The 25,000-nt window shown below is 42.3% G+C and overlaps 1 protein-coding gene across 3 annotated transcripts in view; it reads left to right on the top strand.

Moving 5' to 3' along the window:
* GTDC1 (glycosyltransferase like domain containing 1) overlaps positions 1 to 25,000 on the top strand; it is a 273,602-nt gene that overhangs the window by 221,506 nt on the left and 27,096 nt on the right. For all 3 annotated transcript variants that reach the window (XM_054971576.1, XM_054971578.1, XM_054971579.1), the window contains exon 6: positions 20,893 to 21,002. In XM_054971576.1, the coding sequence (XP_054827551.1) occupies positions 20,893 to 21,002 (110 nt within the window). The remainder of the gene's footprint in view (positions 1 to 20,892; positions 21,003 to 25,000) is intronic.

The following is a 25,000-nucleotide window of genomic DNA, read 5'->3' as shown; positions in this document are numbered from 1 at the left end:
AATCAGAGGCCTTTCTTGGCCTTCTTTGCCATGTATTGAGGACTGCTTGGAATATCACTTAAAACTCTGTTGCTGCTACTTCCACTGCTGTTACTACTACTTCTTAAGAGCAAGCATTTGAAGTGTTAAAAGCACTTGAAAAAATTATTTCTATAAATCTTGTGACAGCCTGGTAAGGAAAGCTGGTATGACTGTTTCTATATTATTGATGGGAGTTGTAAGCTGAAAGAATACTTGTTTGCTTAAGGCCTACCTAGTAAGTTTGTGGTTGAAGTGAGCTATAAACTGTAGACTTTGTAGCTAACTCAAATGGTTGTTAGGCCTCTGTTTTCCTTTGTTCGTAGTGGATCTGAAGCTGAGAATTAATGACACAGAAGGCCCAGTCTATTAGCCCTTGTCTCCCCTAGCAGAATCCAAATCTCTGTCTACTAGACCACACTGACTCTCACATATCCCAGCCAAAGCAAAATTAACTCTCTTTCTCTCCTTAAGAACTCGAAAGACAAAGATTAGGGATTCCTACATGTGCAGGTGGTGAGCATGGAAAGATAGAAGAAGCAGTCCTGACAGCCAGAACAAGGCTGGGAAATGAACCATTGTGAAGAGATGTCATGTAACAAATGGAAACAGAGTCTCTTAGGTGAGACTTCCTATGCCAAAATTGTAATTTAATTTAACAGGAAATGGGGAAGGTAGCCAACTGGGTTTTTAAATGTATAGGGGCCCAGCAGAAAGAAAAGACAAATGAGTTGCAGTCCTAAGAGCCCACTGCATAAAATGGGAAAGGTCTAAGTAGACTGGCTTAGGATTGCTTCCACAGTCTGTTGGAAGGTTTTAAAAAGGATAATATTTCAACTGATTTTTGTCCTTTTACTGGACAGTGCTAGAAGTTATCCACTTATCTATGCCCACTAGTACTGCCTGCAAATGCCTCTTCCCAGGCCTTCTTTCTCATTGCATCATCATTATCTAGTGATCTCTGGTTAATACTGACAGGCATGCCATCAGGAAAGAAACAATTACATTTGTAAAGTTTGGAAGTCACTATCCTAAGCGGGAAGTCACTGCCCAGACCTCTGTATCAGATGGTAGTCACTCAGATTGAGAGGACTGGTTGCGTTGGGTTGATTAGCATGAGGCATTTATCAAATTTGTAAGGGTCTTCCTTCACCAGTGCCCCATCTGGCTGTCCATCAGCCATCCAGCTGTCAAAGGCAGGTGTCCTCAGGCAAACAGGGAAGGGGGTTGCACCCCCCCCCCGTTCCATCTCCTGTCCTGGAAGTGACAACATTCTCTAGCTGCCTCTCTCTGGATTTCCCCTCAGCCCTCACAAACCTGCTTTTAAAGGATTCTCCTTTTCCCTCCTCCCTGGACTTCCTTCCAATCCTCACCCAGCCTCCCTGAGTGGCTCTTCTCCCAGCCTAACTGATCGGTAACTCTCAGCTGGGTAGACTCTTCAGTTCCCTGGCCCTTCCCATTCCATCTCAGCCCAGGGCGGGGTGTTTGCTCAGCACTCTGCCTGGCTCACACCTGCTGAAACTTACCCAGCTGCTCCCTCAGTGGCTTGGGGCCTCTGCTTGCCCCCCTACCCCCTCAGCTACCAAAGGACTCTCATGGGCATGGCTGAGGTCAAGCTGCCTGTGCTGCTGCAGGAGACAGACGAATCAGCTTCGTATCCAAGAGTTTTCCCAGGAAGGGGCATGAGTGTCAGCAGCTGCTGCTGCAATGGGAAGATGGCCTGGGGCTCCATGGAGTCACCTGCAGCTGAGGTGCCAACATAGGAGGAAGTACAGAACTTGGAGAAGGTGCCTGCTATCATAGTGCTGGTGAGGGAAAGGAGGATGGCATTGCTGGGCAAACTTCTAAGACTCTCCTCAGCTGTAGGTTTATAGGATGATGTAAATTGGATCTCTCTTTACTCCATGACTCACTGTTGTCTGTTGCAATGAGCCCATAGATATCTGTATGGGGAAATGATTGTCAGGTTTTGTGTAAGTGACGCACAGCATATATTTAATAGTAGTTAAATTTTTATTGTAGTAGAGCCAGTGAGGCACCACTTTCAGTTTTAGACTAGATCTAGTCAGATTTTGGCACAAATCTCCACTCATGAAGCTCTGGGGCCCATCAGTTTCTCTCAACTTAATCTGCTTTATTTTTTTTTTTATAAATTTTTTTATTTTTCATAACTACAAAACACTACACAGCACTACACAAGACTATCACAAGGAAAGGGGAGAGGGAAGGGACAAAGGGGGGTGGAAAAAGAAAAAAAAAAAGAAAAAGGGGGGGGAATGAACTACAAACACTAAACACTACACTTCAATGTTTCCCTTCATACTGTCATAATACAAAAATAGCTCCATAGGATAATGATGGAGTGGTTAATCATACAGAGAATAAACATTTCAAATTCTGATTAAACTTTCCTCCCCCTTCTAGGTCCCGGACGCAGTTCTCTCTGTGCAACCGCTGTTGCGGTGCTCTCCTCCTCCTCCCCCCCCCTCCGGCTCCTCCTTTTCTTCGTTCTCGGTGCAGCAGAGTTCTGGGTTTTTATTCTCAAAATCCTTTAGTTGATCTTCTGATAATATCTTATAGGCCTGATCTTTATATCTGAACCATATTCCTTCCGGGAATAACCATTTGTACTTTATTCCATGGTCCCTCAGAAGAGCTGCAAACTTTTTATATTTAAAACGCCGTTTCCGGACTAGAAATGGAACGTCCTTCAAAATCTTGACTTTCAAACCCATAAAGTCCAAATCCGCATTGTATGAGTTATATAGGATGGTGTCCCGAATCTTTTTAGATGAAAAGTCAATAATGATCTCACGAGGCAACTGTCGCTTTGTTGCATATTTTGAAGAAGCCCGACGGACCTCCAAAATGGCGCTTTTAACCTCTTCTTTAGTCGTCCTCGCGGGTATCGCCAATAGTTCCGAGACCACCTCCCACAGATCCTCTTTTTCCTCCTCTTTCACGTTTTGGAGACGCAAAATTGTCTGCGTTCGTTCCATCTGTAGCCCGATCAGCTGGTTCTCAACCAGCTTCAGCTCCTTTTTTGTAGCCTTCACAAGTGACGCACTTTCCAGAGCAGACTTCTCTGCCCCCCCCCGCTGCTGCCTTAATGGTTTTCACTTCGCTTTCAATTAAGCCCACCCTTTGATCAGTTTCATTCAGCTTGTCAACAAAGGGTTTTATGGCTTCCACCACCGCCCTGCGCACCAACTCTTCGAGCGACTCCCCCTTCAAGGTAGCCGAGATTGACTTACCGAGAGTGGGACTTTGCTTCTTTGCTGCCATTTTGGGGGGGGGGGGCGCCAACAAAATTCTGGAACTCAACGAAGGGGAAGAACGAGTCTTCTTCAGATCAACCTCTCCTTCACAAACGCTTGTAGAACAGAAGGGATTCGCTTGTTTACGGGCTTCCGCCTGTTTCTTTTATTTGCCGTTTCTCGTTGCCCGGCGGCACTCGAGGCGCCGCGCACGTCTGCCGGCCTCCATAGGGACAAACGGGCAATTCCCCCCCCCCGCATTGATTTCGGGGAGTTCTTCCCGCCGCGTCCCGGACCCTGGCTCCCTCCCTGGGAGTCCTGGGGGCTAATCCTTGCGGATCAGCCGCCCGGTCAGGGTGCCCGGTCGTTTCCTCCCGGACCAGCCGAGAGGAGCGTCCGGCATGGCTGAGAAAACGAAACCGAATCCTCAACTTAATCTGCTTTAAACATGATTGTAGGTATAAAATGAGAGGAGAGCCATGCATGCCTACCATTGCCTCCTTGGAAGCGGAGTGGGATAGAAATGTGGAGGATATTGCTATGTATCAAATCACATGGTTCTGAAGTTTAAATGGCTGCCCCCTCCCCTTCTTAGGAAGGGAGGGCAGCAATTTTTGCTTTCTTTTCCCACTGCAGACCCCCAGTTAGCCCTGATGCTCTTTCAGAGAGTTTGTTTACCCCAGAAACATTTGAGGGGGAAGGGCTTAGTGGACTGCAGCAGAAGGAGGAAGTGGGAAAGCCCTGCTCGGCAAAGTCCACAGATGGTTAGATACACCCCTAACCTTTCACATGGGATTTGGAAAGAGCAAATGATTCTTAGAACAAATCTCAGCGTTCCTCTAACAACCTATCCTTACACGGGACAAAGTGGGTACCACTAGTATATGTTGTGGTTCACCTCTCCAAATTAATTGCAACATTTAACTAAAATGTACATATGCCAGTCTGAAAAAAATCATGATTCTTATCCAGCAAAGTAGGGACTGTTCTGTTTCAGGCCTACAAATACTGAACTGTATCCAGGGCCACTGAGAGGGAAGGACTGGTGGTGGTGGTGGGGGGATTATTTATATATTTTATCACTTGCCTTCCTCATTGAGGCTCAAGGCAAATTGCACAGCGTAAAACAATGCATTGTTGCAACTCATGAGAAATCTAATAAGCAATGCTGTAGCAATATGCACCCAGCAGCTGAAAAGGACTCTGGTTTCTTCGCAGGCCTTTGTGTTTTAGGCCATAACTTGCACCTTTCTATTTCCTTTTGATGCTGTACTTAAATTAGAGATTGCACCAGTAATGCTGGAGCTGGCAGAGTATTTCCAGAGGGGAATTGACTGGAGGGAGGACAGGTGCTTAACTCTTTCCCTAGCTGCTGATTCTGTCCTGGGTTAGTTGAAAAGCTCTCCCACTCCAAGCCAGGCCAGGACTCTTCCATTTTCGGTGCTTTAGTCGTCACGTGGTTGCATTTGAATGAGATATTTTCCGTACAGAATTGCTGTGAGAAAATTACTTCATGATAACTGTGCCTCAACAAAATTTTACCATATCTTTCCTGGTCTGTGCCACTCCACATAGTTGGAAGGGAGTCATGTGCGTGAAGGCTCCCTCAGGTAAACAAGTTATCTTGTGTTAGGGAGAAAAATTTTGACTTTGCCTTTTCGTTGACATGCGAATTTCCCACAAGTCTGGAGTCTTTTTAATGCTAGAGAAAACCCAAACATGAGTTTCTACTTTCAGTCTAAAGTCTAAAAAAGCCAATAACACATGTGATATCTGGGTGTTTGAACTGGGTCTTAGTTTACCGCAGTTTAATCTCCATAGATACGGTACTCTCATGGCAGATACAAACAGAAAACTTAATAGAACAAGGTTGCAAAAATGTTGTTAGATTGGAGGGGAGGTGGCAAGCAGTGTTTTACCACTCTGGGAGACTTTGGGAATTCTGCAAAACAGCAGCAAGAAATGTAAGTGAATCTTGCTTTGGGTTCCTCTGCAAAGCAGAGTTGCACGTTCTCTGATGTGTGTGCAGAATGCAAAACTCACTTCTGGCAAGGTTAAAAAAGAAGGGAAATGATTCTTTCCCTCTGAAATCTCAGCCTTCCTCTTTCATCAGCCAATTTCTCCATTTAAATAGAGCTGCCATCCCCACTAGCCTGCGCTCTTTTTGGTAATGTCCCCTTCGTTGTTCTTCCCATAACCTCCGAGTGTCCTTTTGTATTTATGAATAAATATATAGAGATTTGAAAGTTTGAAATGAAGAGTAGAGGGATCTATAAAAATCCCCATGTGTTCCTTTTTAACACGGAGGAACCTGAGACATAGAGGTACACAAAAATTCTTCCAGGACGTGAGGATAGCACTACAAACAATTAATTTTGTAATATATCGTTCATATTTTCTGGCCTTGCTATTCTGTCTCTGCATTTACGCACCCAAGAATAAAACGCCTAGTTCTTTACGAAATAAATAAATGAAAAACAAGGAGCACCTAGAACATCCTGACATTTTTTAAAAACACCACAAGATCCCCTTTAATGTATCTCTAACATTTATTTATTTATTTATTTATTTATTTATTTATTTATTTATTTATTTATTTATTTATTTATTTATTTGTCACTGAGAGCCAAACTACAAGTGACGTCTTACACAGGTTGGACACTAGTCGGCTTCCCTCAAGTTTTGATGGGAAATGTAGGCGTCCTGGTTTTACAGCTTGGTTCTCCATTACAGCAAATAGAAGAGGGAAAAAAACAATCCACAGGGAATACAATACTAGTCTACAAAATTACAAAAATGTATTCAGAGTGCAAAGGCTACAAAATTTCATCACTGTGTTCAAATAAATACTCTTAATACAATTTCCAGGCACATACATGAACAATACAATACTTTTTACATAATCATATAGGGCACATTGCAGTGGACATCCACAGTTTCCACAGTCTTTTTGAAATAATTATAACAATTCTTTCCGGGGCTCCCCTTGGCAAGTGAATGGTGAAGCCCAGCCGTGAAGCAGACTCCAACCCACGCTCAATCTGGGGCCGGCTATCTGTGGCAGATCACACGCATAAGAGATTTTCAAGTTTATGTTTTGGGCATGCAGGATTTGAATACATTGGAAGTTTCCTTTTCTGCTGTAAAGCATTCCACACGCTCCTGATGAAGGATTCCGATATCTGCCACAGATAGCCGGCCCCAGATTGAGCGTGGGTTGGAGTCTGCTTCACGGCTGGGCTTCACCATTCACTTGCCAAGGGGAGCCCCGGAAAGAATTGTTATAATTATTTCAAAAAGACTGTGGAAACTGTGGATGTCCACTGCAATGTGCCCTATATGATTATGTAAAAAGTATTGTATTGTTCATGTATGTGCCTGGAAATTGTATTAAGAGTATTTATTTGAACACAGTGATGAAATTTTGTAGCCTTTGCACTCTGAATACATTTTTGTAATTTTGTAGACTAGTATTGTATTCCCTGTGGATTGTTTTTTTCCCTCTTCTATTTGCTGTTTCATAAGGGAATAGCCATTTTGTTCTGCATTGGTTCTCCATTACAGCTGCAAGACCAGGATGCCTACATTTCCCATCAAACCTTGAGGGAAGCCGACTAGTGTCCAACCTGTGTAAGACGTCACTTGTAGTTTGGCTCTGAGTCTCACTGAGACTCAAGGCGGATTACATAGTGTAAGATTAGTACCATCAAGGATATTTCCATAAACAATCCCGTAGGGTAATTAAATACAAGTTTACAAAGCATAAGCAATTCTAACATAGTTACTCCCACACTAGCTTGAGTACATATAAAGCTCTGGGAACTGGGCAACGGTTCTTTAGTATGTTGGGCATACTGTCAAAGGAACTACATGATCAATGTCCTTTATACAGACACAGAGCTGTGTGGGAGCAGCCACTGCAATGTGAATGGGGCCTAAGGCCGAAATGCTTTATTCAACTGAGAAAATTGTTTTACAGTGCAGTCTGACTCCTAAGGTGAGTTACAGCCTTCTGAGTCCATTGAAGTCAGTGAGCTTAGAAGAATGCCACTCTCCTTAGGACTAGACATGGGCATGAACCCCAACAATTTAACGAGCCAGCAGTTCGTGGTTTGGTGCCGCCAATGAACCCGAACTAACGAACCAAAATGAACATTTCCCGCTGATGAACCAGTTCGTGGTTCATGGGTGTCAGAACAGCCCCCGTTGGACTTAGAGAGCCCATATTCCCAGGGAGCGTTTAGCAGGCTCTCCTCCAGCCAGCACCCAAGTTTGGCCAAGATTGCAATAGGGATCTTGGAGTTATACCCTCTCCAATCTGAGGCCCCCAGGAAACTCCCATTCGATACAATTAGAGCCACCAGTTGATGTTGGCCCAATGTACAAGGGGTTGGCCGTCAGAACTGCCTATCAGGGTTTGCAGGGATGAGATTGGAGTGCCCATGGTTACAGAACACCCCCCTCCCTCCCCCCAGGTGTCTTCTCCCATGTAACCAATTGTAACCAATTTGCCGCTCCATGGTTGGAAGGAAGACCTGCCAATCAAGGTAAGCTGGGCTTCGATTCGGGTTTCCAGGGCAACAGAAGGAGTGCAGACAGAGTTCAGGCATTCCCCCAGCTCCGTTTCCAAGGGAATGATTTATGGTGCCTGACTGTCTGGCTTCATGAACTACGGGCGAACATAACAAACCAGGCTTCCAACGAATGCTGGTTCATTGGCCATAGACCCTCACAAACCGCCAGTTCGCGAACAGATGATCAGGCGGTTCATGGGTTTTTTTGGTTCGTAATGCGGATCGTGCCCATGTCTACTTAGGACTGCACTGTTAATCTTTCAGTTATATCAGTAAGGCCCCCTGACAGAAGAATCATTCTGATGTAATTCAGAATTGTGCATGACATCAATCTTGCATCATACCCATTGTGGACTCAGTTTCTCCTGTTGCCAATATTCTGCTCATTTGTTATTTGTGGTTTATGAAGCAGCATAAGCATATATCTCAAACACTCTAATGGCCCGACCATCTATGTCTTTACTCAAGAGTAAGTCTGACTAAAATGAGTGGAAGCTTACTTCGAACTCAGTTGCGCACCCTCAGCACTGCATCGTATTGTGTTCCATTCTTGCTGGGGTGCATATGCTTCATAATGCATTCCTTCACTGGAGGGAGATCATTCAGTTACCCTGATCACAGTAGAAAGCAGTTTTCTTTTTTCAGTGTCTTTTCTCATTAATGTAGATATGTTTCTAAGATGAGAAATAATGTTTCTTCTAATTATGGTTACATATAGTTAATTTCCTTTTCAGAAGCTTGGTATGTGAAAGGCAGTTTCTTTTATACAGCAAAAAAAAAGTGATACAGCTGATGTTCCTGTTGCCTTAGCAACAGATTTATTTATTAGGGTCTGAAATGACATGAGTTAATATACCACATACCTGCTGATCGGCAAACTCTCCTATTTCAGCTTCAGTTGACAATTAAGTCCTGGACAGCTACAGCCAGGGGTTAATGTTACTCATTAGGAGAACTAGGTCATTACTGGGAAATCAAGGCGCTTACAGCAGCATGGATAAAATACAAAATTCAACACCTCGACGAGTGAAGGATTTTTATGTTAATTAACCTTATTTTCCCTGCATATAAAAATATTTCATGTATGCATATGACAGCAGATCAATTAATTGAAAAGTAAGCTTTAGTTGACTTTCCACCCCCCCTTCTCTTAGTTGTCTTCATTTCCTTTGGAAGGGTTTCATTATTTTAGGGAAAATTCTTATGTCTATATGATGAGTAAAAAGGGTATTAAAATTAAGAAGGGAATCATCATGGAAATCAGCTTTACCACAAGGGAATGGGCAAATAAAAGCCTTGGAAATGAAAATAAATAAGCTTTGCTAATACCTCACCTAAGGAGCAGAATATAAGCCCATCAGAGCTTGGAGATATTTAGAGGTACTACTTTGATTCTCTCTATTAAGCAGTTACAGAGTTATCTGACCTTCAGAAACTGAAATTTTGAAGAACAAAATTCAAGCTGGTGATGGTAAATAACTTGTTTACAGAAAATTGTCTGGTGATTTAATAATACTTTTTTTTTGTTCTTCAGAATGTAACTTTATGAATTCTGGAAACATGAGAAACATTTGCCAAAAGTTTTTATTGAGATCACTGAGTAGGCTATTTAAGTTTATAAGTCGCAGATGATTTAGTGAGGCTCTCCTGAAAGCCTTTATTTACTGTTTTTTCAGCATTTTCTGTTCTCACTTGAGATAATTTAAGAGGCTGAAAAAGAATTATGTTTTCATATTCTTTGAATTTCCTCATTGTCTCCTTTAAAAAAACCCTTTAGATCTTTCCACATCAAACATTTTCTTAAGATACACAATCATGGGTACTCAGAAACTAGGGTATACCTCTGTCGTTTTCTGAAAGTGGAAGCCAGTTGCCTGAACTGAAAGATGCCAAGAGCATGATCCTTCCCACATTTAGAGTGGCCCCACATTTAGTGTGGTCCATATAGAGCTTTACAGAGTTGTGTTTCTCCCTTGAAACTGGCTGTGGAATGGAGTGTGTATCCTTGTTTTCCATATCCCCACCTAGCACTTCCTGGCATCACATTGTGGAACCTGGAGCTTGCATAACATTATTGCAGAGGGTGAAGAGTGCATAGGGATGTGGGAGGCATAAACACCTTTTTCATTTCTCATTGGCACATAGTTTGTGTTCATGTGTGTGAGGGTGATAGGAGAGATAGGACTCTCCTGTCCTAATTAGGACCCTTTTGTATGTGGTCAAGTATTATTATCCAAGTATAAATAAGATGGTATGTCTGCTTGAAATGTCAGATATACCTTTGACAGATAAGGTGACTGATAGATACTCATTTCTTTTGGTTATAAGATATCCTTATATTTTTGTCCGTAGTCTTCTAAACTCTTATATCTGAAATGCACATCTTCAAGTAAAAGAAGATAATTGTGGAGGCCTATGAAATTTTTCACACATACCCCAACAGTAACAGTCTCACACCCGTATCACACACACAATCTTATTAATAGGCTTGCTAGAAGGGAAGGCTCTCAGGATGGTATGTTGTGTGGCTTCCTTGTGAGATGTTTGTCATGATAACTTCAGGGTTAGAAGAAAATCTGTTGTTATGGCAAATCTACCTAGAATCTTTGAAAACCTCCTTCCCCACTGCAAGTTTCCCTTTTGTTTCAACAACATTTCTTCTTTCTTTCTTTCCTCAACTGTGGTTGCTAAAACACTGGAATTCTGTTGACAATGAAGCACTCAGTTCTTGAAGGGAGATCTTATGTCCTGTACTCATAAGTCACATTTTGGAAGACTTTTTTTAACCCAGTCTTTCTGCAAAATGATATTATGTGAGATTTGCTGAAAGCTATGAATGACCTGCCTTGAACCTCAGGAAGTACTTCATTTTCTTTGAAAGTTGGTTAAGAATATATATTCTCTGAAATTATATATAATCTGTTCCCTTAACTCTTTTTTCTTTACACATTGTTCTCATTCTCTGTCTCACTTCTGTACATTTCTTCCCCTTCCCATTGTTCCCCCTCTCTCTTTTTCTCCATCTAATAATATATAATAATAATAACATTCGACTTATATACCGCCCTTCAGAATGACTTAACACCCACTCAGAGCGGTTTACAAAGTATGCCATTATTATCCCCACAACAAAACACCCTGTGAGTAGAGGTGGGCACGATCCAAAAAAAAATACCGATCAAGCCGTTCGTGGATCCAGGCCGCCGCCGAACCCAGGTCACCGATTGTATCCGATCAAGTCCCGTTTCCGATCCGGAATCGGGAATCGGGGAGGCCAAAGTGGGAGGGTGCCCCGCTGTTTCCAGTGATATAGGAACAGTGGTTGGTGGCAGCGGCCGCCAGGCCCGGTGGGCATGGGGAAGCAGTGATGAGCCACTTCCCCTCAGGGAGGGAGGGGACGTTCACACACACACACACACATTAGAGCAGAGGGGGGGAGTTTTTAACCCGGCAACAAGCCGCCTCCCCTCAGGGAGGGGACATTCACACCAGGGCCAGATCTACGGTTGCCAGCGCCCAGGGCAACCGTAGTCAGGCTCTTGTGCATGCGCGCTAATGGGTCGCCCCCCCCCCTGCCCACGCAGCAAGCCGGCTGTGCTGGTGCGCTGCGAAGCTGGCGGCAGCGCGAGTGGCTCAGAGGCTGCCCGTGCCGTTCACCTGCCCCGCAAGACAAGGGGCACCTGGCTTGCTCGCGCGCCCCTTGTCCTGGGGAAAGGCGAATGGCGCAGGCGGCCTCCCAGCCTCCCGCGCTGCCTTTTGCCTTTCCCCAGGACAAGGGGCGGCCGGCTTGCCCACGCGCCCCTTGTCCTGGGGAAAGATGAACGGTGCGGGCGGCCTCCCAGCCACCTGCGCTGCCTTTCCAGAGAGTGACGGACAGCAAAACACCCATTCCTCCTACAAAGCCCCATTTTTTTAAAAAGCAAAAAACCTTTGTGCCCATGGCTTCAGAACACCCCCTTCCTGCTCCCTCCCCTGGGTTGCTGCTCCGTGGTTGGAAGGAAGCCTGCTAATCAAGGAAAGCTGGGCTTCCATTCGGTTTTCCAGAGTGACAGAAGGAGGGCAAACACAGCTCAGGCATTCCCCTGGCTCCGTTGCTAGGGGAATAGATTATTGGCGCCTGAGTGCCTGGCTCTCCGATTAGATCATGATGCCCCCCCCGATCAAGCCCCCCTCCCTGAACGCTGGATCGCTTGCCGTGGACGGAACCGATTAGCTGAGTCCCGATGGCACAAACGCCATTATCGAGGGGGGGGGGTCACATCGTGATTCCGATCGTGCCCATCTCTACCTGTGAGGTGGGTGGGGGTGAGAGAGCTCCAGAGAACTGTGACTAGCCCACGGTCACGTAGCTGGCTTCAAGCGGAGGAGTGGGGAATCAAACCCGGCTGTCCAGATTAGAGTCCCACACTCTTAACCACTACTCTTAACCACTTAACCACTCCCTTCTCCTCCATTTGTGTAATTTATTTATTTATTTAAGTATGATGAGCAGTTAAATCAAAGAAATATTATTGGACTCTGTTCCTTCCCCTCTGTAATGGTCACAATTTCTAGTGCCTAAAAGAGAAAATGGTGGTCAAAAAAATTTAGGTGAGGAAAATGATCCTCCGTGGCCTCAGTAGACGGCAGAAAGAGCTGCTGCCAGCTAGTTGATATTTGTGCAGATCTACTGGAATTTGACTTCCTACTGGGTTCCCCTGCCCCCTGATTAGAAAATGGTGTACAGAGAAGGTATGCATCCTAATCAGGGTTCTGGTGGAAGGATAACAGAAACAAGTAGGGGCTACTAAACTGTGTCATCACACAGTGCTGCCATTTCCAAGCAGTTGGGAATAGGCCCTGAGGCCTGGGACCAGAAGAGGAAGATCGCCAGCCAACTCACTCAGACATGCCCATAAACACACATGCATATTCCAGCAGCTGTGTGGAGGTGGCTGGTTAATAGTCCATGGCAGTAGGCAGGCAACAGGTTGAGAATAGGAAAGGGCCCCTTAGTTCCATCCAAAAGACATCAGCAGCGGTATTTAAGCTTTGTCTACTGTTTCTTTCCTTGCTAAAATTGTGATGTTCTTGTCCATCATATCCTTATCTCACAGGGTATAATTATGAGTGTTTACATGGGCATTTATATAACTCCCAGCCCCAAAGTGGCACAAACACTGTTATCATTGACTTAACGGTTCATGTGAATTTTCTACTCCATTTCAGCAGTGAAAAATGGGAAAAGGAAATATGGATGATCACGAGGGCTTTTTTCCTGGGAAAAGAGGTGGTAGAACCCAGTGGTGGAACTCAGGACCGCACAATGACATCACTTTGGGTCAGCTGGAACAAGAGAGGGTTTTTTAAAAGTTTACATCGCCCTCCGCGCCACGATCTAAACTCCCCTCTGTCTGGAGATCAGAGGGCGGGGCCACTGGCCATGTGACGATTTTCAAGAGGTGCCAGAACTCAGTTCCACCGTCAGAAGGAAGAACTTTGATCTTCTGTCAAGTAAAACCTGGGCCAGCTTTTATTGACTCGTTTTCAAACTTGCTTATCTCTCAATTGAAGTGAATTCTAGTGGAGTCTCTAAAATAGGAGTCGGGGATGAGCTGTAAGTCTTTGTCTTTGAACTTGGAATACCCTTCATCCTCAGTGTTCCCAGCTATAAAATGGGACAAGTATCTTCTGGAATGATTTCTATGCACTGCTTTTGCCATTAAGTCCGCTCTGTTGTCTACCAGATCATACTGCCCCCAACCTTTGATCCTTAGGAGGGCCTTCTCCTAAGAATGTTCTTTTAAAATCTAAAGTATGCAACCCTAACAGATATATCACAATAACAATAATCCATGATTATGAATTACATCCAAAACAGTTTTGATATTGGTCTTTCTTATAGTTTATATATAATCATTGACACAGTGTGATCACATCAAAAAACTTTGTAGATTTCTATGATGAGAAATATCACTAAATGCAGAAATGATGCTAAACGCAGATATTTTCCAAAAATACTGAAATTGTTGAATGGAGAAAAATTGTTGGGCATTCTCATAACCAACTCCAGTTGAGTGGTAGAAAAATGAAGGTTCTGTAATATTTTTTGATGTTTGTGAAGAAGAGAAATCTTGGGAATGAAGCAGAGAAGTTTAAAAAAAACACACCAAATTCTTTGCCTTGTATAATTGTATGCTTTATTTCAAATTGAAAATGTTGAAAACACACTCTGAAGAATTGCCTAAACTCAGCTTTGTAAACTGATTTTAAAAAGTGTTCCTGTGTTACCTCACTACACACACACCACGTCTTTTTTCTAATAGATTTTCCTGGCAGATATGGCCTTCTATCTTGCAGTTTACATGAGCATTCTTACTATAAGAATTTGATATTTGAATTTGATTCCTTCCTCATTTTTATGTGAATGCTAAAAATACCAAAGTAATTTGATTTTAAGAAAAGCACCACCACCAACCATTCTTCTATGCAGCGTGAAAATTGCTAGAATATGATTCAGATGCTGTTTTTAATATTTTGTTCTCCCAGTGTCAGGGCCAACACTTCATTAATGTAAGGTACCAATGTGAGTTAACTGTGAACCACACAGCAGTCCTGGGAGGGAACAATCCCTGAGGCAGGGTGTTATAGAGCCCATTTAAATCACAGAGGAAGTCAAGCAGTAATGTCTGGTAGCAGAAGGGCAAGGGAACTAAAAGTGTAAATGACAACCTCAGACTGTTCAGGGAGCAGCTCCGTCTTTTGCGTGGAGTGGGGTGGAGTGGAGGACTTCTCCAGGGAATGGAATTTGAGGACTACAGTCTTCTAGAATGTACACACTGCTCTCCCCGCATCTGTGTTTTCCATCTAGCAGTTGGACTAATGCATTTGAGCAGTTGTTTTACACGTTTTGTTAGGGATCTCCTACAGGTTGCAAGCCCAGGAGGGTGGGTAGGAAAAGGAGCAGAGTGAGCTGGAAGAGGAAGCTTGTATGAGGTTTGACAGCAAATTTGAGTTTGCCTCCATGTAATATGCAAAAGGCTATGAAAGAAGCCTCTTGCTCAGTAATGTGACATTGTTATAATTACTAAAATATTTTTTAAAAACTGCCCAGTGTTAACTGATGTGAGATTCTTGCATTTAAATTAGGAAGGGATAAAGTAGCATGGAATTACTTACCAGTGAATCCTGAAAGACAGGTAAATTTAGAAGTAGATCGCGCTTCAGAAAGTTTGAGGTTCTCTGACTTAGAACGTAATTCCCCCTCACTTCATACCTTTTCACAGGCTAGGGTTGTTGTTTTTTAAGTTCAACATTTTGCATAGCTGTATAGTCAACTATGGCTGTACTTCATGCTTTTTTTGAATATATGGATTGACTTTCACATGTCACCTCTTGGGTATCCATTCTTGGACCTTGATACTTGGCCATGTCATCAGCTTCCTATATTGCATTTTATTGACTAACCCTTTTATTTCTGTTGAGCTGATGTAGTTAATTTTTTTTAACAAATTGGTGTTAAACTAAAGCATAAGAGGCAGGACTCATCTTCTGTACACCTTTGCAAGCCCACATACACAGTGATGAGCAAAAAGCTCACCTATTTCACAACTGGATTTCAGTGTCATGTAAGCACATTTGAATCCTGTTTCCTTATCAGCTAAAGAACAATACTTCCTTACCTGAAAAAGAGGTTTTCCTTGTTGTTTGAAAAATGTATTGAGTTTTTCAGATGTGAGGCACTATATATGTGTGTGGCAATAACCAAATCTACAGTTCTTAGATCAATCAGCGCCATTCTGAAATTTTACTATACAAAAGGAGGTTTTCTAATAGACCCGGCACTGAAAATATATTTGAGCAAGGCTATTCCTCAGTTCCTTTATGGTGTAGAGGTCTGGGGTTGGAACGATTGTCTAATCACAGCTTTGGAATCTATCCAAAACCATTTCTTAAGGAGAATTCTAGCTTTACCAAAAGGTACTCCTGCAGCTCTTATGAGAGCAGAGCTTGGCCTGCCCTCAGTCAAAGCCCATGTACATCTAACCTTGCTCAGATTCTGGAGGAAGGAGCGTAATGATAATACCAACCTATTACACAGGTTATGTTATGAAATTATGCGTAAAAATGAGGCTGTACAACTAGCCAGCTATAATAATATCCTTCAATGTTACTCCATCTGTGACGACTCCCAAGGTGTCCCGGTTGCTGGCAACATTCAGGAATGGGTGTTCCACTGTGACGCCGTAATGGATAGGCAGGCAATCTTCTATTCTAAATTCTCCCCATGGTTTAAACTTTTCAAGAAGGATCATGTTAGAGCGCCCTATTTCATCAACATCCTCCCTCACAACCTCAGAACAGCCTTTACCTCAATTCAGTTCCAAACGATGCCCACAGCGCTGCTAGCTGGGCGCTATGCCAAAACACCTCAAGCCCTCCGCTACTGTATTTGTGGTGCTCACGTTGTGGAGGATTTACCACATTACCTACTATCCTGCCCACTCTATGCAGAGCCAAGGAATAAATTCCTAGAAGAGTTTTTAATTGGTTTAAACTCCTCTTCAGACTCTGAGAAGTTGTTTTTTCTCTTGTCTGACACTGCTGCATTTGTTTCTTGTAGAGTCTCTCTGTTCACCTTAGCAGCCAAGAAAATTCGGGCTAGAGCTGTTTCCAGAGGTAGCAATGGTTTTAATTGACTGGTATTTTCTGCCTAGATCATTTTAATCTTTTAATATTTGTACATATGTTTATATGTTAGAGTATTTTATGTGTTCTATGTGTATGGATTGTAACGGCCTTTGGACACAAACAATAAACCTACGAACCTCTACCACCACCCTACAGAAGACTACTTATGTGTGTGAAGCAGCATCAAACCTTCCTTTTCTCTCCTCTCATTTTGAGTTCTATGTACCACCGAAATACTAGAGAGCTCCTCTGTTAAACATTTTAAGAAGATTAAGATTGACCTTTTTAATATTGCTTTTAGCTCAGCTTATTTATAAACCTTTCAACATACACAATACCTTTCAAAATTTGCACACATGCCAGTTATATATGAAATTATATTGTATCATGACTTCATTTAGTGAACAGACTTCATTTAGTGAAACGTTGAGGAGTGAGGGATAATATTTCTCCTCTGTGATTACTAGAAGTACAAATCGGCACACAAACACAAATATAAATCCCATTTAAATAACTATTTTACGTCCAAATATACAGGACTAGAATTGGGCTGTATTTTCTGAACGATGTGCATATTCTATTTTGTACAAGCCTACCCTTATTCTGACTCCTTGGAATGGATGCGTAGGATGTATCCTTAAACTGAAGAAGGAGGTTGGGAATTGGGGAGAGATAAAACTGTCATTAATAAGCATGGTTCAGGAAAGAAACCTATGGTCATAGGGACCGCATCACTCTGTTCTCAGTCTGTCTACACTGGTTCTCAGTTTGTTTCTGGGCCCAATTCAAGATGCTTGTGCTGACCTTCAAAGTCCTATGCTGTAAGAGGGGTGCCTACTCTGAGGGGAACTGGCTGTGTGGGTAAGGGGAGTGGTAAATGCTTCCTTGATAGTGGGAGTTGTGCCTCCTCTGCTCAAGGAGGCAGTGATTAGACCCATTTTGAAAAAGCCCTGCCTGAGCCCTACTATGTTGAAGAACTTCTGGCCTGACTCCAATCTTCCATTTTTGGACAAAGTGGTTTGAATGGGTGTTTGCTTCCTAGTTTCAGGGGTTCTTGGAAGAGACTGATTTTCTGGACTCATTTCAATCTGGTTTCAGGCCAGGGTTTGGAACAGAGACTGGTTGATGACCTTCTCCGAGAACAAGAAACCCAGCAAACCAAAGGATCACTTTGATTTGAACAGATGCATAGAGCTTGCAGGAGAAAACTGCTGAATTCCTTAAAAAGAAGGAGCCCATTCTGAAATCTTCCCATATAGATTTAAGTGGACAAGTTGCTTAGACAAATGAAGCTGTTCTGATAGCTGCCTGCTGTGTGTCAGTAAATGTAAGAAGTCTGATACTTACAAGAAGTCCCATCAGGATTTTGGCTGAATCCACACGCCCTTGGCATGTTTCTGAATCGCGCTAGAAAGACACTATACTTCTGGGTGTTTAGCAAACATTTAGTGCAACGCCGGGACGCACCAAGGGCGTGTGGATTTGCCCAAGTCAAGCCATGTTGAATAGAAGCTTGTTCTTGGACAGCAACAAATGACCACAGTTTCAAGCTACACAGGAAGAAGATGAACCTTTCTGATGAACAAAAGACATTTTGGATCAAATAGAAAACACTCAAAATGAGAGTCAATGTTAGAGTTTGGACTGTGATCTGGGAGACCTAGATTCAGATCCTCATGCTGCCATGGAAGCTTACTGAGTGACCATGGGCTAGGTAAATGAATAAAATGAATAATAGATGAAAGCTTCAACTGGACCAGTCATCAAACATGGCCTTTTGTACACAATTACTTGTATATGCTCAGTACTTGAAAGATGACTCTGTGAAAAAGAACTGTCTGTTCTTTGAATCATTGGGTTGGATCCAGATCAAATTTGCAATATCCACCAATTCCCCCTTCCCACTGCCAATTCCCCCTTCCCTCAAGTCATTCATCAGGGTCCACTGTCCTACAGGAGCAGAACGGAGATCAGCAGGCTACAGGGGTAATGGGAAGGTTGGAAAGTTCCATTCTGCCATTGGAAAATTTAGTCTGAATCCAACCTTCTGATAGCAGAGATTACATCTTCAATATGCTGGAGAAGTAAGCGGGCATATACACTGATCTATGATTGGCATTCATTCTGAGTTCCAAGCATTCATGATGCAGGTCACCCTCCATGCTGCATTCACACACTCTGTACTTCATATGCTTTGATTGTGAAGACACTTTCTCCTGGTCTCCTTGATGTCTGGTCTGAGGTTGTTAAACTTGCTAATCATGTTTGAAGGAGTTCCAAAAACTGCAGAATTTTCAGAGTATGGTATTGAAGAGATTGCAGCCAAATTCAGTGCACTCTACTCCATACAGACATCCAGTGGTTATCAGGGGGAAATTTTCAAACCATTGTGGTTGAACTGAGTGAAAAATGGCATGTTCCTCGAAAGGAGGAGAACTGCTGAATAACAACAACTATGTGAAGATGACAGACTGTGCATTCATTCTAAAGCTGGCCTATCTTACAGACTTTTTCATAGCAACCAGTCAGTTGAACCTTTGCTACAAGGAAATATGATAAGTATCCTCATAACTTAAAACAAGGTAGCCAGCTACCTTTGCCCCAGCTTTACCAATGTACAATTTTGCCTGATGATGTCTCCATGTTCTCAGAATCGACAACACTACTCGCGTTCTTACTCATGACCTGTTCTTGCTCTGATAAAGCCTCACAGCTTATAAAGTGGAAATAGTTTCCACCATCACACTGATACTTCCATTTGCTTTCTGTGCATTTGATCTTAAGAATTACTCAACTTTAAGCTATATTATTTTATTTGCCAATGGTTTGAACAAAGTATGAAAATAAAATTTGATTTTGCAATTATTTTCTGATTTTCCTATCTTTATGTTTTTTGTTCATAAAGGTTAGGGAGTAATTTCAGTTCTGTTGACTAGCTCAAAGGATTACAGTGCCAAAAACATAAGAACACTGTTATAACAGGCATCTCTTGCAGTTTCCCATCTGAATGTTTCTTGGTAACCTGCAAGGAAATAGATTCCACATCCTCTTTAGGCAGGTCGCCCCTTTGCTGATATGATAAGAAATGCCATAATTCAACTTAAAATAATCACAGGATTCTTTGCTGAGTTTGCTTCCATAGACTAACATAGCTACTTTTCTGAAATTTCTCTCTCCTGCTCTAACTTTGTATAAATCTGACAACACACTCCTTGTAATCATTCTTTGTGTGTGTGTGTGAGTGAGTGTGAATCCTTCCCAGTTTGTCTTCCTCCTTTGTACCATTCCATTTTCCTAACTGAAACAATTGTTCCTTTTTAAGCTCTGTCCAGTACAGCCTGGAGAGTTGAAAAAGGCTTACCTTAATTGATGATAATACTTAGCATAATAGCTCTTATATTATCTCAGGATTTACAACCTTGTAATATAATTCCTTGCAATGGTCTCTTTTGGACTGTACTGCCTGATGGGTCCTTTCCTTGGTGTATTGTTTTGGGCTAGCAGAGATCAACACGAAAGCTGTAATATTCTCACTGTAACTTGTGGGTGGTAAGCATGCCAAGTCATCAGAAAGCAACCTTACATTCCCTTCTGTTACAATAAATGAAAAGTTGAGCTGTCTAATGGTGCAACCCTACACAGATTTACTCCAGTCGAAGCCTATTGGTTTCAAGTTTAGACTAGAGAAACTCTGAATAGGGTTGTACTGTAAAGTCCTTTCTTGTTTACCAAACAACCTTTCCTTTAATCTGCTACCTGAAATCCTAGAACTGGAGGTGACAGGGATTACACATGCTGTCTGACTGAGCACATCTCTTCCTCTTGAAGTGAAGGTAGTGTGACTGAGACACCCTGGGTCCATTATTTGCCCACCTCCCATTCCTGACACAAAGATACCTTCATCTGATCCATATCCCAGAATCCTTATCCCAGATGATCTCTTGCCAAATAAATAAGGCGATGCTAGTGCAAACCATTCAGTTCTCCGCCAAAAGCTTTTGTTCCAATCTTCTCTAAGGACCATGACTTCCAAGGGCAGTGCAGAGGTTCACTGTGATGAGAGTGGCCACTGAGTTATAGAGTGAGCTGATCTGGGGAGGTGGGGATCATATGTATGTTTTCAGAAAACTGGGCTATTTCTATGGCATGTTACCCAAAGTGCTGTTTATCTTCTTTATTTAGAAGCTAGTATCATTGATTTCTGTGAACCTTCTTTCCACATAAGAATGATAAAAAATTGCAGCCTAAGGCTATCTTGAAGTCTAACATTTTGTAGTAGAATTAAAATGTAGTATAAATGTGATTCTTTTAAATACAATATTTTTTACACATAAATAGTCCAAAAGTCAAGATGCACTTTGTTTTATTTCAAGGGAACATGATAAAGATCCGGAGAGTTTCTTTAAAATCCTGCTGAAAATGAAACAGATGGAACTAAGTTTTCACGTTTCCGTCCTTGGAGAGACTTTTACTCATGTTCCAGGTATTTTTTTAAAAATTCTCTATTATAACAGACAGATTTTAATTCATTTTATTTGAAAACAGTATAAGTTAATCAACCAGTTGCAATACCATGTACATTAAATAGCTGGTCATTAGATCCCAATAGCTGCTACTACATACTTATCTGTACCTTATACCCAAACTCTGGCCTGTTGTTACTAATCTTTTCCTGCTGGGTGAGACTGGGATCTCCAGCCTAGTATCATCATGATCTTTTTGTGACATCCTGTATCACCATCTCTTCTTCTTGTCTTTAGCTCTGTAAGCAGCAAAGGTACATTTTACGAAAGAAGTAGTTGGAAGAGACATTCCACTTCCATCTGCTGCAGCAGGAAAGTATTGCCCCATTCTAAACATTGCTTTAGGCAGTAACCTAATATAATTTATAAGTAAGGTCTTCCATATGGCCATATTCCAGTTATTTATTTATTGAGTTGGTAACCTACTCCATTCCCAAGGCTTGGCATATGTAACATTATCTTACACATATACGTTAAAAACAAAATAAATAAATTTAGCAAATATTATAATTCAACTCCAATACTAGCGTTTCTGACTGCTAAAGCTGTCCAAAAGGTAAAGTTTTACCCTGCTTGGAACCCGCTGATACTTTCACTAGCCGCCTATAGGAAGGTGAGAGGCCAAGCACCAGGAATGCTCTCTGTAACTTTTTGTAGTTTATTAACTGGGCAAATGGATAGCATAAGAGAAAGCCTTTTTTCAGGTTGCCACCTGTCTAGCCTTAAGTAGCAAGGGCACCTGAAGCAAAAACTCCAAAGATGACTAGAGTGGATAGGTAGGCTCATATGGGAGAAGATGGTCCTTAAAGTATGCTGGTCTCAAGCTGTATAGGACTTTAAAGGTCAATACCAGTGCCTCAAATTGGGCTCAGAATCAAATTGAAAGCCAGTGCAGATAGAACAAGACTGGAGTGATATGATCCCTACAATCCACTCCAGTCAACACTTTGACCACAACATTCTGTAGCAATTGCACCTTTGGACATTATTCAAGGGCACCTCCACATACAGTGCATTGCAGTAATCTAATCTAGATGTTACTAGAGCATGCTCCACAGTGAGAAGATCTTTCCTGCCCAAGGAGGTCTGTAGCTGGCTCACCAGCCAGAGCTGGTTGAAAGGTGCCTCTGGCCACCAGATCTGGGATCTGTTGGAAGCGCAAGATAGAGTATCATCTGCATATTGGTGGCAATGGCAACTCATCCCAAAACTCCAGATAACATCTCCCAGTAGCTTTACATAGATGTTGAAAAGAAAAAGCCTTGCAGGACCCTGTAGGCCAGAGGCAAAGGAGCAGAGCAACTACCTCCCAGCACCAAACTCTGAACCTATCCTTGAGATAGGGCTGGAAACACTGCAGAACCGTTCCTCTCAGTCCCAACCCCAAGGGGTGGTCCTGAAGGACACCATGATTGATGGTATCAAAAGCTGCTGAGAGCTTAACAGGGTCACAATCCCTTGTCCATCTCGTGGGACAGATATCTACCACACTGTCCCAGCTAGCTGCCCAAATATAGATTGTTGCTACTGATAGATAGTTGCCCATATGATTGTATATTCACTGTACAGAGTTACCACATAGTAAATGGTTGCATGTAACCACTTATAAAAATTCAGATAGCTGTGCCTTCAAAGTTAATGATTTGACCATGACCATTGTTTAAACCCTCAATAGTAGCAGTGCCTGTATCCTAGATCTTTTCTGCATGTTTGTTTGTTTGTTTTGTTGGTTCTGGTCCCATACTGCATCAATTTCTCTCCAGAGTTTTGTATGCATGGACAAAAATGCCCTGATTTAGTCTCCAAACTGTTTCCCATATTTTTTTTGCATTCTGTGCAGTGAAAGCCTGCATCAGCTGCAGAATTGATGTAGTAAGAAAAAATTGTCTTCTGACCAACACAAGGTATGTAGGATGACATTTTGTACAGGAGTTTGTGTTTCCTGTACTTTTTAGTCCATTCTGTTTCACCTTCTTTATTTTTTTAAAATAACAACATTGTCTAAAAGCACCACGTTGGTGCTTTTTAAAACAAAAAACCTTGCTAGTTTCCTCAGTCAATCAACTGACTAAACTGACATTTTCCTCAGAAAGCCCAGAGCAGAAATGGGGCATTTTTCTAGTGCATAAAAATGAACAGACCCCACTTCGACTCCATCAAGCGCAGAATTACAGAGGCCCAATGTGAATCTGATCCTTGTAGATTGAATACCCAGAAAACCCAGTGTAAGTGTACATGTGGAAGGGACCCCTGTCAAATGTGTGAATGTGAATGTGTGAATGGTCGTTTTGTTATCTGTGATAGTACTTTGTTGTCACAAGGCGTTAAAGTCCCGTGCTCACTCTGAACTGTCTCAGCATATATGTTGAAGTCCCCCATAGTTCCATTTCAAAAGTTGCCCCAATAGTAGTTTTAGTATTCTGGTCTTTGTTTGTTTGTTAATGTGGGATCAGACTTAAAGCTATGGCCAAAAGAGCTGCCCCAGCAAAAGGAAAAGGACAGGGTTCCCACTGGGCTTATCTGCAAGACCAGACCAGTAAATGTGATCTCAGAAGATGTTGGCAGCAATGCCATCAGTTCTCCACCAAAGTATCAGGTACTAAGAACCTACATCCAATCTCATTATGCTAAATTTGAAGCTGCATACCTTCTGCAGGCAAAGTTGTTTTTACAGAAAACTGCTACTCTGCTACGTTCTCCCAGTTCATGTCTGCTGCAGTAACAAAGTCTTCAGCTGGGACCATCTGGGGGAATCCCAGTTCAGACAAATTATCCCATCTGGAATATGGGAAGTAGACAAGATTAGCAATTCATCAAGAATAGGATCGTGGATAATTTATACTTTATTTTCAGATAACCATGTATTCAAAACAAGGCAAAAATAAGGAACTAATATGGGAAAGCTGACAGGAAGAAAATTGATTCATTTGAAATTTGGTGCTTCAGGAGAGTTTTACAGATACCATGAACAGCCGAAATGACAAATAAGTGGATTCTAGATTAAATCAAGCCTGAATTCTCCCTAGAAGCTGAAACGATGAAAGTGAGGCTATTGTACTTTGGTCACATCATGAGAAGACAAGACCCACTGGAAAAGACAGTAATGCCAGGAAAGGTAAAAAGCAGTAGGAAAAGAGGAAGGCCCAAAATGAGATGGCTTAACTCAGTAAAGGAAGCCACAGCCTCCACTTTGCAAGATCTGAGCAAGGCTGTTAATCATAGGATGTTTTGGAGGCTGTTGATTCATAGAGTCAACATAAATTGGAAATGACTTACAGCACATCACACTCACATGTAGGAACCCCTCTATATTTCCCATTAATGGAAGAAGGCAAAGCGATGGTAGGATAAATACTATTACCCTGTGATTTCAATGGGCTTTTCCCCTTTTCTTTCTATCACAGTCCAAACTGACCTTTCTAAAACCTCCCTATTGCCCCCTCCCAGTCTCTTACTTTTCTACAATTAATTGGGCCAAAGCAATCTCATGAGCAAATAAAGTGCCAAGGGTACTTGAGATGAAGGTTTATCTGTTGCACAAACTAGATGTACAAACATTATCAAAGGAGGCAAAGCCTTGAATCACTAGCATTGTGCCAACTGAGCCATTTCCTTCTTGGACAAAGTACAGATGCCATACATTTCAGTTTGAACTCAACTTACCTCTTTAAACATGTGATGTGTGTGATCTGGAAAAGATTTTGTCTCAACTCCTAGTTTGTGTACTATAGAAGGTCAAGCAGCTAAAACCACACATACTGTTCAGTTAACAGCAGCAATTCATGTAATTGGAGACAGAGTTCCAAAGATCATTGTGTGAAGCACCTGATGATATCCTTCTGAATTCTATGACCACTGTTAAATGGCACTGTCACAAAACAATTGAAAGATCTAGTTGGGATGTTACAATGTGGTAGGTAGCCCATGGCCAATAGACAAAATATTGAGCATTTGGAGG

Source organism: Eublepharis macularius, chromosome 2 (genome assembly GCF_028583425.1).
Source record: "Eublepharis macularius isolate TG4126 chromosome 2, MPM_Emac_v1.0, whole genome shotgun sequence".
Taxonomy (NCBI): Eukaryota; Metazoa; Chordata; class Lepidosauria; order Squamata; family Eublepharidae; genus Eublepharis; species Eublepharis macularius.
This window is presented reverse-complemented; position numbering and strand designations above follow the sequence as displayed.